The 14430-nt window shown below is 41.8% G+C and overlaps 1 protein-coding gene across 2 annotated transcripts in view; it reads left to right on the plus strand.

Moving 5' to 3' along the window:
- The window catches only part of arhgap31 (Rho GTPase activating protein 31), a 106373-nt gene extending 93664 nt beyond the window's left edge, over positions 1-12709 (plus strand). For both annotated transcript variants that reach the window (XM_068040497.1, XM_068040498.1), the window contains exons 9-12: positions 307-366; positions 1579-2199; positions 4456-4754; positions 9593-12709. In XM_068040497.1, coding sequence (XP_067896598.1) covers positions 307-366; positions 1579-2199; positions 4456-4754; positions 9593-11788 — 3176 coding nt within the window. In that variant the 3' untranslated portion in view covers positions 11789-12709. The remainder of the gene's footprint in view (positions 1-306; positions 367-1578; positions 2200-4455; positions 4755-9592) is intronic.
- Positions 12710-14430: the final 1721 nt, after the last annotated feature.

Consider the following 14430-nt stretch of genomic DNA (forward strand, 5'->3'; position numbering starts at 1 on the left):
TCAGCACTTCACAGGAGTGTCAGCTTAGCTTATGTGCTCAAGTCTCTGGAGTGGGACTTGAACCAACAGCCTCTGACTCAGAGACGGGAGTGTGACCACTGAGCCAAGGCTGATAGTGAAAGCTTACAATCTAGTGTTGTAGTTGTAGTTTGCAGGATATTGAAATAAATGACCAAGCTTTGCTCAATGTATAATGCCTGAACACCTTTATTGGGTTGTAGTCTTGTGATTCCGTCCCCAGTTTTATTATTCTAGCTATATTTCATACTCACCAAATCTCTGTTCTATTTTTTTGTGCTCAAACAGAGAAGGCCAACATTCGACCTGCTAAGAGCATGGAATCCCTTTGCTCTTTGCCAACAGATGGTAAGACTTTGTATCCATTGTACCATTTCACATCCTCATATTGTTGAAGGAAAATGGAGTGTAATCCAATGTTAAATCCTGAAATCAGCAGTGCTGCAAAAGGCATTACACCAGATTAACATAGCCATGGATCCAAATTTAAAAACGTGGCATTGCAATGTGAGAATGCACTGAGAGAGCATTTCATTCTGCATGACATCATCAATAGACCATTACAGCTTGACTGGCAAATGACCTGCAATGGGATACATTAAAAAGGGAGCCATTGTGAGCACCCTTGTAAAAATAAACTAAACAAAGAATTTTGAATCATTTTGACATCCTTTTCTAAGAAATGTCTCAACTACTTCTGTTGAATTTTGATTCAAGCTGCTGAGACTGGTAATACAAGGGAGGAAAATTAACATTAAAAGATGCACATTTCATTAACAAGCAGTGTATGTAGATTCATTCCCTCTTTCACTGTAAGGTTGAATAGTTAACACACCCAATATCCCGCGTTACGTTGTCAGCATTCACCATTTAAACAAAAATAGTAGAAAGGATGGCCAAAGTGATGAAACAAACAAACCATTCAGTTAGATTTAATAATAATTCCTGCTCCCCTGTAGCTTAATGGGTAATTGAACCAACTCGTGTGATACTCAGTCGTAGGCAGGTCTCAGATTTGAACCCTGCCATATGATCACAACAACAGGTACAGTGAGCTGCTAAATTCAGCTTCATGGACCTTGGGATATGAATGGAAAAAATGTTCTGGTTCCCTGTTCTTGTTTGGTGACCCCTGCTGAAGGTAGGTGCCTTTTCATATTGTGTGAGGACAAGACTGTCTTCCATTTAAAAAAATGATCAAATTGATGAGGTATCCAAGAGCCACCAGACCTCAGAATCATACTCAAGCATTTATATAGCACATTTAACATTGAAAAACGTCCCAAGGTGCTTATATTCCCCAGATATAAGAAAATTGGAGGTTACTTCAATACAACTGTCCTATAAAATGGGATGGAGGCCCTACGATAAGTCATCTGCCTTGGTCAGGGAATAGCTCATGGTCTGAGGAGAGCTGAGAACTGAGTAAATGACTTCCAACAAGAAGGCGGTGAAATGGAAAATAATGCAATCTACATGCAGACCCTATCCCCCAATAGTTAAAAGTCTAATTTGTGTTTTATTTCAAACTTTTTAAAATATGTTATTACTATTTCTTAGATGATGAAAAAGGAGGTCGATTTAAACATGGTGCAGCTCTGGGAGGAAGCCTCTCGCCGTCACTGAAATCACACACACTTGGCTCAGGAAGTTCTTACAGCCTCAGCAGGAGGCACAGTGATTGGGATCAGGAAGACCTTGTTGGTGCTATTGGAGGATGTGCCAGTAATGAGAGTCAAGGAACATCTGCCAAAGAGCCAGCACTACTCAGGGCACAACCAGAGCAGCTGAAGGTTTTTCGTGGAGATGCCTTCAACAAATCAGAACCAACATCACCAAAGACTAGACGGTTGTTTTATTCAACAAATCCCAATGACTCTTCAGCAAAATCTAACTTCCCGGGTAACTTGTTTCCCCTTGAAGCATCGCCTCGACATCATAGAAAGCTGATGGCATTGAATATATCTGAGCCTTTTTCTGTATCTGTGCCATTACACATCTCAGGAATTATCAGCCCCAGCACCACACCATGTAGGGAAGCACAGAATCTAAAAGATTCAGGTCTGCAAGAATCGACAAATGGAACATCACAGGGTGATGGTAATACTCTACCCACAACAGAAGAAGGGAAAGGAGATCCTCTGAGTGAGCAGACCAATTCAGAATGGCATGAACTAAATGGTATGTTCCTTATAGTGAATGGATAATCTGTTTACCCTACTGAGTGTGAACATGATGCACTTAATAGGTGAATAGCACCTTATTTATGAGCCCTTATGCTATAGCTTCAAGTAAAGTATTGAGAAACTGGCTATGTTTGTTTATTTACTGTAGTCAACCGTAAGATTTTAAATCAATTCAACACATCTTGTGTTAAAATCAATTTAGTTAAACAGGAAACAGCTATGTAAAGCTAACTCTTGATAAATGCCTAAATGGTTCAGTGATTAAATGCACTGCTCAGCGTGGTATTAAACTGTACAAATCAGCAACATCACATCTCCTACCCCTATTTATTTCCCTTATATGAACTGTTTTGGTGGAAGTTAGGGTGCGAACAGAAGGCCACAGTGCCTCTGGATGAGGGAGCAGAGAAATCAGCTCAGATTTTCTCTGATTGTAAAACAGTGATAAGTTGGAAAGAGATTGTGTTAATATTAGAAGAGGACAATGTTGAACTTGGTTATAGTGTCCTTCATGGTTGGTTCGCCTGTTGACATTCAACTATCGCAGATGAACTAGGTTTCAGCAACAGTAAGAACCTTCAGGAGAGGAGGGGAGATATTTCAGGTGATAAGACCATGTCATTTCAGGTGAGGGCAGAAGTGTGGGAAATGGGTCAGACACGGATGAATATGTGAACTAATATTCATTATAAGCCCACCGACTTCCACACTACCTCACAGCCTACCTCTGTAAGGACTCCATTCCATTCTCCCAGTTTCTCCGTCTCCGTCGCATCTGTTATGATGATGCAACCTTCGACAACAGTGTTTCTGGTATGTTTTCCCTTTTTCCTCAAATGAGGATTCCCTCCCACTTTGGTTAACAGGGGCCAGAACTGTGTCTGATCTATTTCCTGCACTTCTGCCCTCATCCCTTCCCCTCCCTCCCAGAACCACGATAAGGTTCCCCTTGTCCCCACTTTCCATCCCACCAGCCTCCACATCCAAAGGATCATCCTCCGCATTTCTACCATCTCCAATGTGATGCCACTACCAAACAGATCTTCCCCTCCCCTATCAGCATTCCAAAGGGACCATTCCCTGCATGACATCCTGGTCCACTCCTCCATCACCCCGACACCTTGTCCCCTTCCCATGCAATCGCAGGGGGTGTAACACCAGCCCTTTTACCTCCTCTCTGCTCACCATACAAGGCCACAAACACTCCTTCCAGGTATAGCAGCGATTTACTTGTACTTCTTTTGATTTAGTATACTGTATTTGTTGCTCACGATGCAGTCTCCTCTACAGAAGGGAAATCAAAGGCAGATTGGGTGACCACTTTGTGGAAAACCTCTGTTCAGTCCGCAAGCATGACCCCAAGCTTCTGGTTGCTTGCCATTTCAACACACGCCCCTGCTTTCATTCCCATGTTTCTGTCCTTGATCTGCTGCAGTGTTCCAGTGAACATCAATGCAAGCTTGAGGAACAGCACCTCGTATTCCAACTGTATAGCCTCTAGACTCAACATTGAGTTCAACAACGTCAGACCATGACCGCCATTTTGTTTTTTACCATATACCAGGCTTAAACTTGTTTTTCATGTTTTTGCTTTTGGACAGAGCTGTTTATTATTCTGCTATTAAAACTCTGGCTGGACAAATGCTTTGTCTTTTACCATTCCTATTACTACTCCCTTTGCCTTTTCTTCCATGACATGATTGCAGCGGTTCAAGAAAGTGGCTCACCACTACCTTTTCAAGGGCAATTAGGGATGGGCCAGCGATGCCCACATCCCATGAATGAATTAAAAAAAACATCTTTGTCATTTAATCTCTCCCAACCTATCACAGACCTTCCCTTTTGTTCTTCTCCCCCCCACCCCACCACCCCCTTTTTTCACTGTTCAAAGCCTATTACATTTCTAACCTTTGCCAGTTCTGATGAAAGGTCACTGACTTGAAATGTTAACTCTGTTTCTCTCTCCACATTTGCTGCCAGACCTGCTGAATATTTCCAGGACTTTCTGTTTTGATTATTTTTTTCATTGTTTTCAATTTCTTCAATTAAAGATTTTTCTGTCACTTCTTGTTTTATGAACAGACATGTCATTGATAGAATTTCAGTATCTCTGTTTTGTTTGGAAGACTACAGAAATCTTTATATTTGGAGAGGAGGGATAGATTTCAGTGGTCACTTTGCTAGATGTCTCTGACTATTTTAATCAACAGTATTTTTCTAACTCAAAAAATCCATTTTCTTTGTTATTTAGATGACCAGAAATTTGAGGAGCCCCAATTACAGCCAGAGCCTCTCACTGATTCCTCAAATTCACCGTCACAAAATCAGCCAGAACTTTTCCCAAATCCCACATGTCAGCATTCTGATCCATTGCAGCCAGTCGCACCCTCATCATCTGTCACCAGCTCTCCCGTTTCTCTGGACATCCCAGAGAAAACAGAGTTGGACGAAACACATTCTACAACTGTTCCTACAACAAGGGAACCATGTGAAAATGGACATCAAAGAGCAGACAGCGGAAATACTGAAGAGCAAACGGCAACTAAACAGGTTAGACAGATCATTGCACCTTCCAATCATAGTGTAGCAGAACGTGTGCACTTTTAATTGTTACACTATAGAATGGAGAAGGATGTCAGAAGTGTGGACACCGATGTCAGTGATACTTTACAGTGGAACCACCACTATCCACCTTCCTGATTATTCACTAGAATTATTGCAGAACAACTAGGTGCCTCATTGTACCATCCGTTAACAAACACCTTTGAGATAATTTTGATTTTGGGTGTTACTACAAAACAGACGATATCAATTCAGTCGCCTCTTCATACCTCTTCAGAAAATCAGGTGATTTCAGCTGAGATCAGCCAAGTTAGTACTGGTCAGAGATCAAACTGAGCACCTACATAACAGAATGACTCACTAGCTGAATTTGCTAAGCCTTTAGGAAGAACTACCAACACTATTATTTATAATATGGATTGCTGGAGTCTTTTCTTCAAACAGAAGCTTCCCTCAGAAGATCAGACCCCAGTGGTGGAATGTGTACCCACCACCATCCTCAATACAACAACAACTTACAATTACATAGTGCCTTTAACGAACTAAAACATCCTAAGGGGCTTCACAGGAGTTACTCCTGTTACTCCTGCTGGAAATGAATGGAAAAGGGTGAGGATATGATTGGGTCAAATCCCTGCTAATTTCATTGTGGAATGGTCTGATAACATTGGCAAGACTCACACTTGATAAAGCAATGGTAACAACACAAAGCATGTGTTTTTAGATTGAGGAATCTTTGTTTTGCCAGATGACAACAACCCTCAATAATTGCACTGGAGAGGGTACAGAGGAGATTTACGAGGATGTTGCCGGGACTGGAAAAATGCAGCTATGAGGAAAGATTGGATAGGCTGGGGTTGTTCTCCTTGGAACAGAGAAGGCTGAGGGGAGATTTGATTGAGATGTACAAAATTGTGATGGGCCTGGATAGAGTGGAGGGAGGGGCCTATTTACCTTAGCAGAGAGGTCAGTGACTAGGGGCATAGATTTAAAGTGATTGGTAGAAAGATTAAAGGGGAGATGAGGAAATGTTTTTCACCCAGAGGGTGGTGGAGGTCTGGAATTCACTTCCTGAAAGGGTAGTAGAGGCAGAAATCCTCAACTCATTTAAAAGGTGTCTGGATATGCACCTCAAGTGAAGTAACCTGCAGGGCTACGGACTAAATGCTGGAAGATGGGATTAGGCTGCGTGGCTTGTTTTTTGACCGGCGCAGACATGATGAGCCAAGAGGCCTCTTTCTGTGCCGTAAACTTTCTATGATTCTATACTACCATTCAAACTTCAGATGGTATTGCAGTGGGCAGAAGGGAAATGCATGGGTTCTATGAAGCTGGTTAGCCACCCAGTCCAGGACCCACCCAATTTATAACTGTCATGTTCAGCAAACCATCCCTAAAATGTACGAACGTATTTAAATAAGGCAGTGATGATTCATGGCATCATAAGTCTGATATCATGTCATTACCACTTGTTTACACTAATTGTCAAACACACCCATATAAAACAGCTGCTCAGTGTTGCTAGGTAATAAAGAAAGGGGACAAGTCGATTTAAAGGATCCAGCAGGTACTTTAAAAATGGTCATGGAAAGTTGATGTTCCAGCCAATTTTGATTGTTATTTTAAATCTGCTGACAAATGCTTTACCATCTATGTTTGTGCCTCCTGCTCTTGGGCACCCATTCCCCCACACCCAACAATTTTAAAGAGGCCACAATGGATTTCCCCTGGGAGATAACCCTGTATTTTTGCTCTTTGGAAGAACGAGGCCTGGAACAGAGAGAAGCCAGGCTGGCTAGACAGCACAGGACACATATGACACCCACTCGCTGGTGACCCCACACCAAAATATACAGACTGTGGTTCTTCCGCCTCCAATTGACTCAGAAGCAGTACTTATGCAGGCTGGACTTCACAATGCTCTCACTTAATTATGTCACATAATCCAACCCCACCTACAGCCCACCTCTACCCACAGACACCGTAGCACCACTGGCCGGAAAGGTCACAACTACCTTCACTTTAGAGACAGACATTCTTCAAATAGGTACATTGAAGTTGAGCTGCCAAAATTATTTTTGCTAATGTGGCCCCTTTAAGTTGCTGCAGGTCATTAAATGCAATCATCCTCCCTCTAATCCTCGCCAACCACCACCCCCACCCACCCCCCCCCCCACACTCCCTCCCTCCCTCCCCGCCCCTACACCCACACACATAATCCTGTCAGATGCGGTACTATCACAGAGGGCCCATTTGTAATATTTCTATCAGTTTGACCCTGGAGATACGTGAGGTCAACATTTCATTTAGTGTGCCACCATTTTCCACTTGGATTTTTTCCCCTAAACCAGAAATTCTAAGCTTTCTGATCTGAGTGATTAAAATGGGATTTATTCATTCTCGCTTGGGAAAGTCCAATACACATTTCAGTTTTATAAATTTTCATATTCTGCACTGTAAACAGAGCTATCTAAAGATTGTTTCTTTACAGTACAGAATTTTAGTATCATATCTTTGTAGAATATCATATTTAGATCAAAATCTGACTGAAAGGGCCTTGTATCTCTATTGATGTGTAGCACAGGTGACCTCTAGTGGAAGGAATGAGTAATAATGCTTTGGCTTCTCATTATAGTTGGGATTTGAGGATAGATTTTACAAATTTAAGCTCCTGGAGCAGACCTTCACCTGCCAGACCTGTGTATTGGAAATTCTGGCACAGAGAACAACAGGCCCTGCAGAATTTCCATCCAATAAAACAAATGGACTGAAAATTCAGCAAGCACCATTAATCTCCACACTTTAATTCTCAATATGTACTCCCTGTTGACCTCAGTGTTCTAAAGTTTTGAATTCTTCTCCTGCAGTGTCAGTTTAACTCGGTGTTAACATTCACACTTCTGAGTTATATGGGCAGGGATTTTATCTGGGCAACATGGGTCTCAACGTCCGGCAAAAGCAATGGCGAGAATCCCATGCCGCCTCTTAGTGGGAAGCCCACTGAATCAAGAGCCAATTAGGCACTTAACGTGACAACGGCAGGCCTTCCACGGGATCAAGGACCCCAGGGTCAGAAGTCCTGCCCTCTAAGAGCTGCCAGCCAATCAGAGGCTGGCAGCTCTTTACCTGAGCAGCACCACAGTGGAGGCTGTGACTGCTGCCAGTGGAGCACCCAGCCGAGGCCCAGGAGCGGTGCTGTAGGTCAGGGCGGGAGGGGTCTCTCAGGGGAGGGAGTGTAGGTGGGGTCGCCAGCAAGGGTAGGGGCTGGCTGTCAGTGGCCGCCTCTCCACCCCCACCCCCACCCGCCCACCTCACTCACTCGATGCCAGTCCCTCGTTCGGGCACTAAGTGCCTTTTAACGAGGGACCACTCCCCCGGAGCTGGCAAGCCGCCTGCACAGTTTTTCTTGCCTTGCTCTCCGTACGGCGACAGGGTTACCAGCTGCTTGGATAATTGCGCCGGCGGCAGGGTGGGGCCCTTAGTTGGGCTTTACTTGCTCAGTTAAGGGTCTCAATCAGCGGCGGAGCAGGAAGGGCATTCGCAGGCCTCCCTGTCCTAGACTTAATTTTGGCGAAGACAGGAAGGTGGTGGGGACCCTACCTATTTAGGTGGATGTAAAGGATTCCATTACATTATTCAAAGAAGAGTGGAGGAGTTCTCCCAATGTCCTGGCCAATATTCCTCTCTCAACCAACACCAAAAACATAGAGTGTCTAGTCCCATTGATTTGCTTTTTGTGGGACTTTGCTGTATGCATATTGGCTGTCACATTTACCTATGCAACACCAGTGACTGCACTTTAGAAGTAGCTGATGCATTGTGAAGCGCTTTGAGCCATCCTGAGGTGGTGATAAGACGCTATATAAATGCAAGTTCTTTATTTTGAATGTGGTGATTCATGCTGAAGTACACTTCCATAAGTGCCAACAACGCTGTGGTACCTCACCTGCCTGGCCATTCTTCATGCATAAGGTGAGACTGGGTGCTGGAGGCTGAACCAACCCCAAGCACCATCAAAGACAAGCATGATCATGTCCTCAGTCCACATCGGTACATGGATTTTTCAACAGGAGTTACCGGACAGCAAGTGGTAGCGGGAATCCTGGTTAATTTTCTTTTCCGTATTCTAGGATTAATCTGACTGATTGTTTCCTTTAGCAGAGATCAGTTAATCCAGCATGGTCCAGGCAAAGAATGTTCCTGTAAGGCTAAGTACATTAGCCAGATCATTTATCCCACTGAACTATCCCTTGAAGCTCTATATCTAAGAGGAGGAGATGGTGGTGTAGTCGTAACATCATAGGACTAGTAATTCACAGGCCCAAGCTAATATCCTGGGGATACAGTTTCAAATCCCACCATAGCAGCTGCTGCAATTTAAATTCAATTCGTTAATAAATTTAGTTAATAAAATCTGGAATTGAAAGCTGTTCTCATTAATGGTGACAATGAAACTACTATCCATTGTCGTAAAACTCCATCTGGTTCAATAATGTCCTTAGGGAAGGAAATCTGCGATCCTTACCTGGTCTGGCCTCCATGTGACTCCAGATCCAGGACAATGTGGCTGACTCTTAACTGCCCTCTGAAATGGCCTAGCAAGCAATTAGGGTTGGGCAAGAAATGCTGGCCTTGCCAGCGATGCCCACATCCCATGAAAGAATAAAAAATAACACCATACTCTTGCAATGATGGGCTGCAACACTCCCTCATCATCTGATGCAATATGCTTTGAGCCAATAAAAATGATTAATACATTTTAAAAATCCAATTCCAATGTACAACCTGAAGAGTTCATTAATGTTATGCTTTGTGTATTTTCATAGGACTCTGCTAAGGCATTTATGGAGCAACTGTGGCCAGATACTAAAGAGCTTGAGATCACTGAACCTGAGGAGGTCACTGCGACTAACAACATTCAAGAAAAAGTGGAGGAAAGATTGGTTCAGTCGCATGACAAGAGTGATATTGAGGACAAGCCTCTCCCTGATGCCACATTAAAACTAAAGTTTAAAGGACCTCAACGAATACACAGTCTTCCTGACTTGTTCTTACAAAGCCCACCTCTAATGGTTGAAAATAACACAGAAGAAGTTTGCCTAAGCTCCACAAATAACATACAATCCAGTGAAGAACGTAGTACCGAGATGTCTGATCCTAGCCTAACTCAGTCTCAGCAGAATAAATCGATGGAGTCCTTGTTAAGTATTTCCTCAAAGATGGAGCTTACTCAACCAATAACAGATAAAAATATTTTGAAGACGCCAATTGAGAGCCCACCAACGGAATGCTTAGGAACTTCTACAGATTCTTTCATTACAAATAATCCTGAGTCTAATCCAAATCAATTAATTGATCCTAATTCAGATGAACAGCGTCAATGTCCAGCTGTTCCCCATAAATTTCAGTCCTCAGAACCTTGCATTAGGGATAGTATTAACATCGCAGATGTTAATCTTTCAGAAACATGCTCAGAAGATGTCCTCCACATGCAGACAGAACATACAACGGTTAATCTACCCAACGATGAAAGTGATCAAAAGGAACAATTGGCCAATATTCAGTCAAATCTGAATTCTGCAGCATCACGGACAGATGCCAGTGAGCTCCTCCTACCTGAAAATTGGTTGGACAATGACACATTAAAACAGCCTAGCTCCCAGTCATCCCAGCTGGATGAAGTGACAAAGAATGAGGAAGAGTGTTTGGCATTAATGTCACCAATTGTAATACCAGGTGAAAGGCAGGAGATACTGTCCCCTGATGCTTGTACAGATAAAGTAGCTCCTGAAGATCTTTACAATGGTTTATCTCAATCTGTTACTAATGATATTGATTGGAACCGGCAAAGCCCAGAGACTTCTTTACCAGTCTGCAATGGTGAGTCTTTAAAAAATAGCTCTCTTCTAGCTAACTGTGTATATTTCCCAAATGAAACTGAGGGAATCTCTACAAGTAACCAGCTACCTGTTTCACTAACTGAAGACAATTCATTATCATCTAATGAATCAGAGAGTTTATCTTTTATAAGTGTAGGGACAACACCATGCTTAAAGTCTACAGATACTGAACCCATAAGGATAACACCTGATATAATTGAGGAAGGCTGCTTGAAGTCTAATGATAAGGCCTCATTACTTGTTTTATACCCCATGGTCAATGACAAACCTCTTTTATCTGATGGATGCCCAGTTCAATCAATCCCAATCGGTGTCACTGCTGTTCGAATGACATACATGATAAAGACATGTCAAGTCAAAGCCATTCCTGTTATTCCACCAAAAGTGCAGTTTACCCAGGTCCCCCAACCTTTGCCAAATAAGAATCTCACTCCTCCCTCTCTTCCCCTGGATAAAGTGTTATCGATTTTGCAGCCCATTACAGTGTGTGAACCAAGTAGCCCCGAGAGCAGATACAGACTGGATTCTTCTTTAACAAATTCTTCAGTAGCAGAATCTAAAGATGGGAAAGAAAATGGCCTACCAAAGTTTCAAATACCTGAACACGGAAGTTGTACAGTTTCACCAAATACCTCGCTCGTACAGTCCAAAACCACCCGTGCAGCACCAATTGTGAAAAGAACCTGCAAGACAAATGGAGAAGATATATTTGATAGTCCAACACCTTCTAGAATGGAAAGATCTCCAGTGCAACAAAAGCCTGGGTTTATGCGGCACGCACAGCATAGATCAAAGGCAGGCAGGCCTCAGAGCCTCATCCTGTTCAGCCCACCCTGGCCTAGTGTGGAACGCCCGTCTCCCATAGACACCAACAAGGTGCTTCTTAGTCCAGTAAAATCCAGCCCGGAGCAACATTCACCATCAGAGTTAGATCACTCAACTCCTAGCAGCTACTCACATGAACTTAATGACAGTCAGAAGGGGCCTGAGGGTGTCACTCTTCGAAGTCGGATGAGCATGCCTAAAAGTGGGCAGAGGTTGGAGACCTCAACAAGTTGCTTCTACCAGCCTCAAAGGAGATCCATGATATTTGAAAATAGAGGTGGCAGACAAATTGAATGACCACCTTTAATGATTCTACAAATTTCAGTCTGGCCACACAAAATTTTATTCTTTATGATATTTATCAATCCCAATCTTCCACCTGCAGCTCAAATGTCTATCCGGGTTTTTAAATGTGCATTAGAACAAGCAAGAGATAGAGGGTATAAAGAAGCTGGATTTGTACAAGGTGAGGAATATAGGTTATTTGGATTACCAACTCTTTCATAAAAATGTGTAAATTAAAATGAATGAAGGATAAATCCAAAATATACAAAGTAATGGCCAAACACTTCTTTAAAAACTCATTTCATAAGCCTTCTCTAAAATAAATCTGTGCAATGAATATGAGTGAGAGGTGGTTACTGTCAAACTGTACAATTTTACTGTCAGTTCATCTCTCACTGTAATAGAATGGATGTCCTTGTCTGATTTGCTACAAGGGATACATTATTGTAATATTTATTGCACCTTGTAGTAAACCTTGTAAGAGGATGAGTGGAGATATTTTACCCTAAATGTTATGAACGTGGAATTGTGCATGATTGGTGGTTAATGCACTTAATGATTGACTTTTCACCAACAATGCACAGCATACTGTTTTGTTATTGCTTACTTTACCTGTTAATCTATTACACTTAGTAATAGAACAATGTCAATTCAAATTATTGTACCTTCCAAATTTATACTGATCCCATTTTACCTCATAGAAAAGCAAGCTATGGAAAATTGTGTCTCACACTTTTGGCCAAAGCAGATATTCTATAATAGACATACTACTGTATTATTTATCTAGATACAGCCATCTCAGAGGATAGACAACACCAGTGTTTCTGTAAATGCTTCAACATCTCAGTTTCAATGTTTATATATCTTTCTCATGTATTGAAATTATTTCTATATTGTCAAATATTAAATGTAAGTATTTTTTTCCAAACATGAGAATTAAAATGTTTGAATAACAATATACTTCTCAAAGATGTTGTCATTTTTATTTATTTCATATCCTGAAGCATGACGCATCAGTGACACAATGAGACTGTTCTCCCTTCTCTCACGATCACAAGATGGATATAGACAAGAAAGGCCATTCCACCTTAGCTCATCCATCCAGAAAGATTCTGCAGCTCCTCAGGCAGCATCTGACCTTTATAAAAAAATGATTCCAAGGTTTTTGCCTCCACTAATCTACCCAGAAGTCCTATCCATGTCATCACTCTTTGGGATGGATCTTGACCTTGTGTTATGGTGTAAAGCAGGGAATATGTAAATCGGGCTGCCAATTTCACCATCACCTGTTTTACTCAATTGCACAAAGTCAAAATCTACCACTTTGTGTGAAGGACAGCTTCTTGACATTAACCATGGATTCCTCACAATCCTGAGATGCAGACACATCATGTGATAACATCCATACACAACATGTATTGCATGCAGCACGTGCATCAGGCAACACACATGACAATATCACTAAGGACAAACATGCATCCCACAACTTAATTTTCAGTGCCAAATTCTTACAGGAAGTCGAGACTTCAGCAAGCTCATCATTGATGTAATATTCCTCTGAAATTGAGGGGTGGGGGGCAGGAATATATCTTCCTTGATAAAGATTAAGTTTTCTTATCAACTCGGTAGATATTTTCTACAAATAATACTGCAATACACATTTGACTTCTAGATTCATTTGTTTTTCACAAGACCTCCCTTAAATATCACATAAAGGGGTTCTCCCTTTTTCAGTATTTGTCTGTATTTTAAGAAAGGAAGCTCTGATTTCAAATGATTTAATGAGATACTTTAGCCAAACACCCAGATTCCCCTGATGGAGAGCTCATACAGTTTTTAATGGAGCTCCTTGAATACTTGGCTGAAAATCCATCACTGAAGAATGGAAAATTTACCACTTTTTCCACACAGTCAACATCAAATACTTGGGGAGTCAGGGATAGCCTGGAGCAGATACTGCTTTCACAAAGCTGTTTCAGTTGAACATCAGAAGATGCCTACTGCAGCAGTGACATTTCAGTTTCCCCAAGCAACCATCTTTGTTCTATTCCAGAAAGCCAGGTGGTGAATGATAGAGCTGGAACCTATCCTTTACACACTTTATTTATTTATTTTTTTTAAACAGAACTACACATTATAAACATGCACCTCCAAACCCAACACCACAGTTTCAGTCTGCTCCTATATACAAGTGACTCCCCAGTTAATGTCCACCACCTGAATATAATTAAACACTCAATTAATATACAATTAACAATCTTTTAGCCTATCTGGGTAAGACTGACTAACACTGCCTAATTGGATAGTTTGAACTGTGAATCAGCAGGAATTAGATGAGGACAGGCTGTTTCTGCAGTCAAATCGCCTACTAACATTTATTGCTTAGGCATACAGTTGTAAAAAAAAACTTGCATTTACATATTGTGCCTTACCCCAACTCTCAGAAACATCACAAAGTGCAGTGTATACAATGAATTACTTTGAAGTGCACTGTCAGTTGTTATGTAACCTTATAACAATCAAGGAGTAAACCATTTTATTTTCAGATACTAGAGCAGTATAAGATCAGGAACTAAATGGAGTGAGATTCAATCTGCGATTGAATGTCCCAACATTACCACAACAACCCATGTACTGACATTTCTGTACTTCCT

Source organism: Heterodontus francisci, chromosome 10 (genome assembly GCF_036365525.1).
Source record: "Heterodontus francisci isolate sHetFra1 chromosome 10, sHetFra1.hap1, whole genome shotgun sequence".
Taxonomy (NCBI): domain Eukaryota; kingdom Metazoa; phylum Chordata; class Chondrichthyes; order Heterodontiformes; family Heterodontidae; genus Heterodontus; species Heterodontus francisci.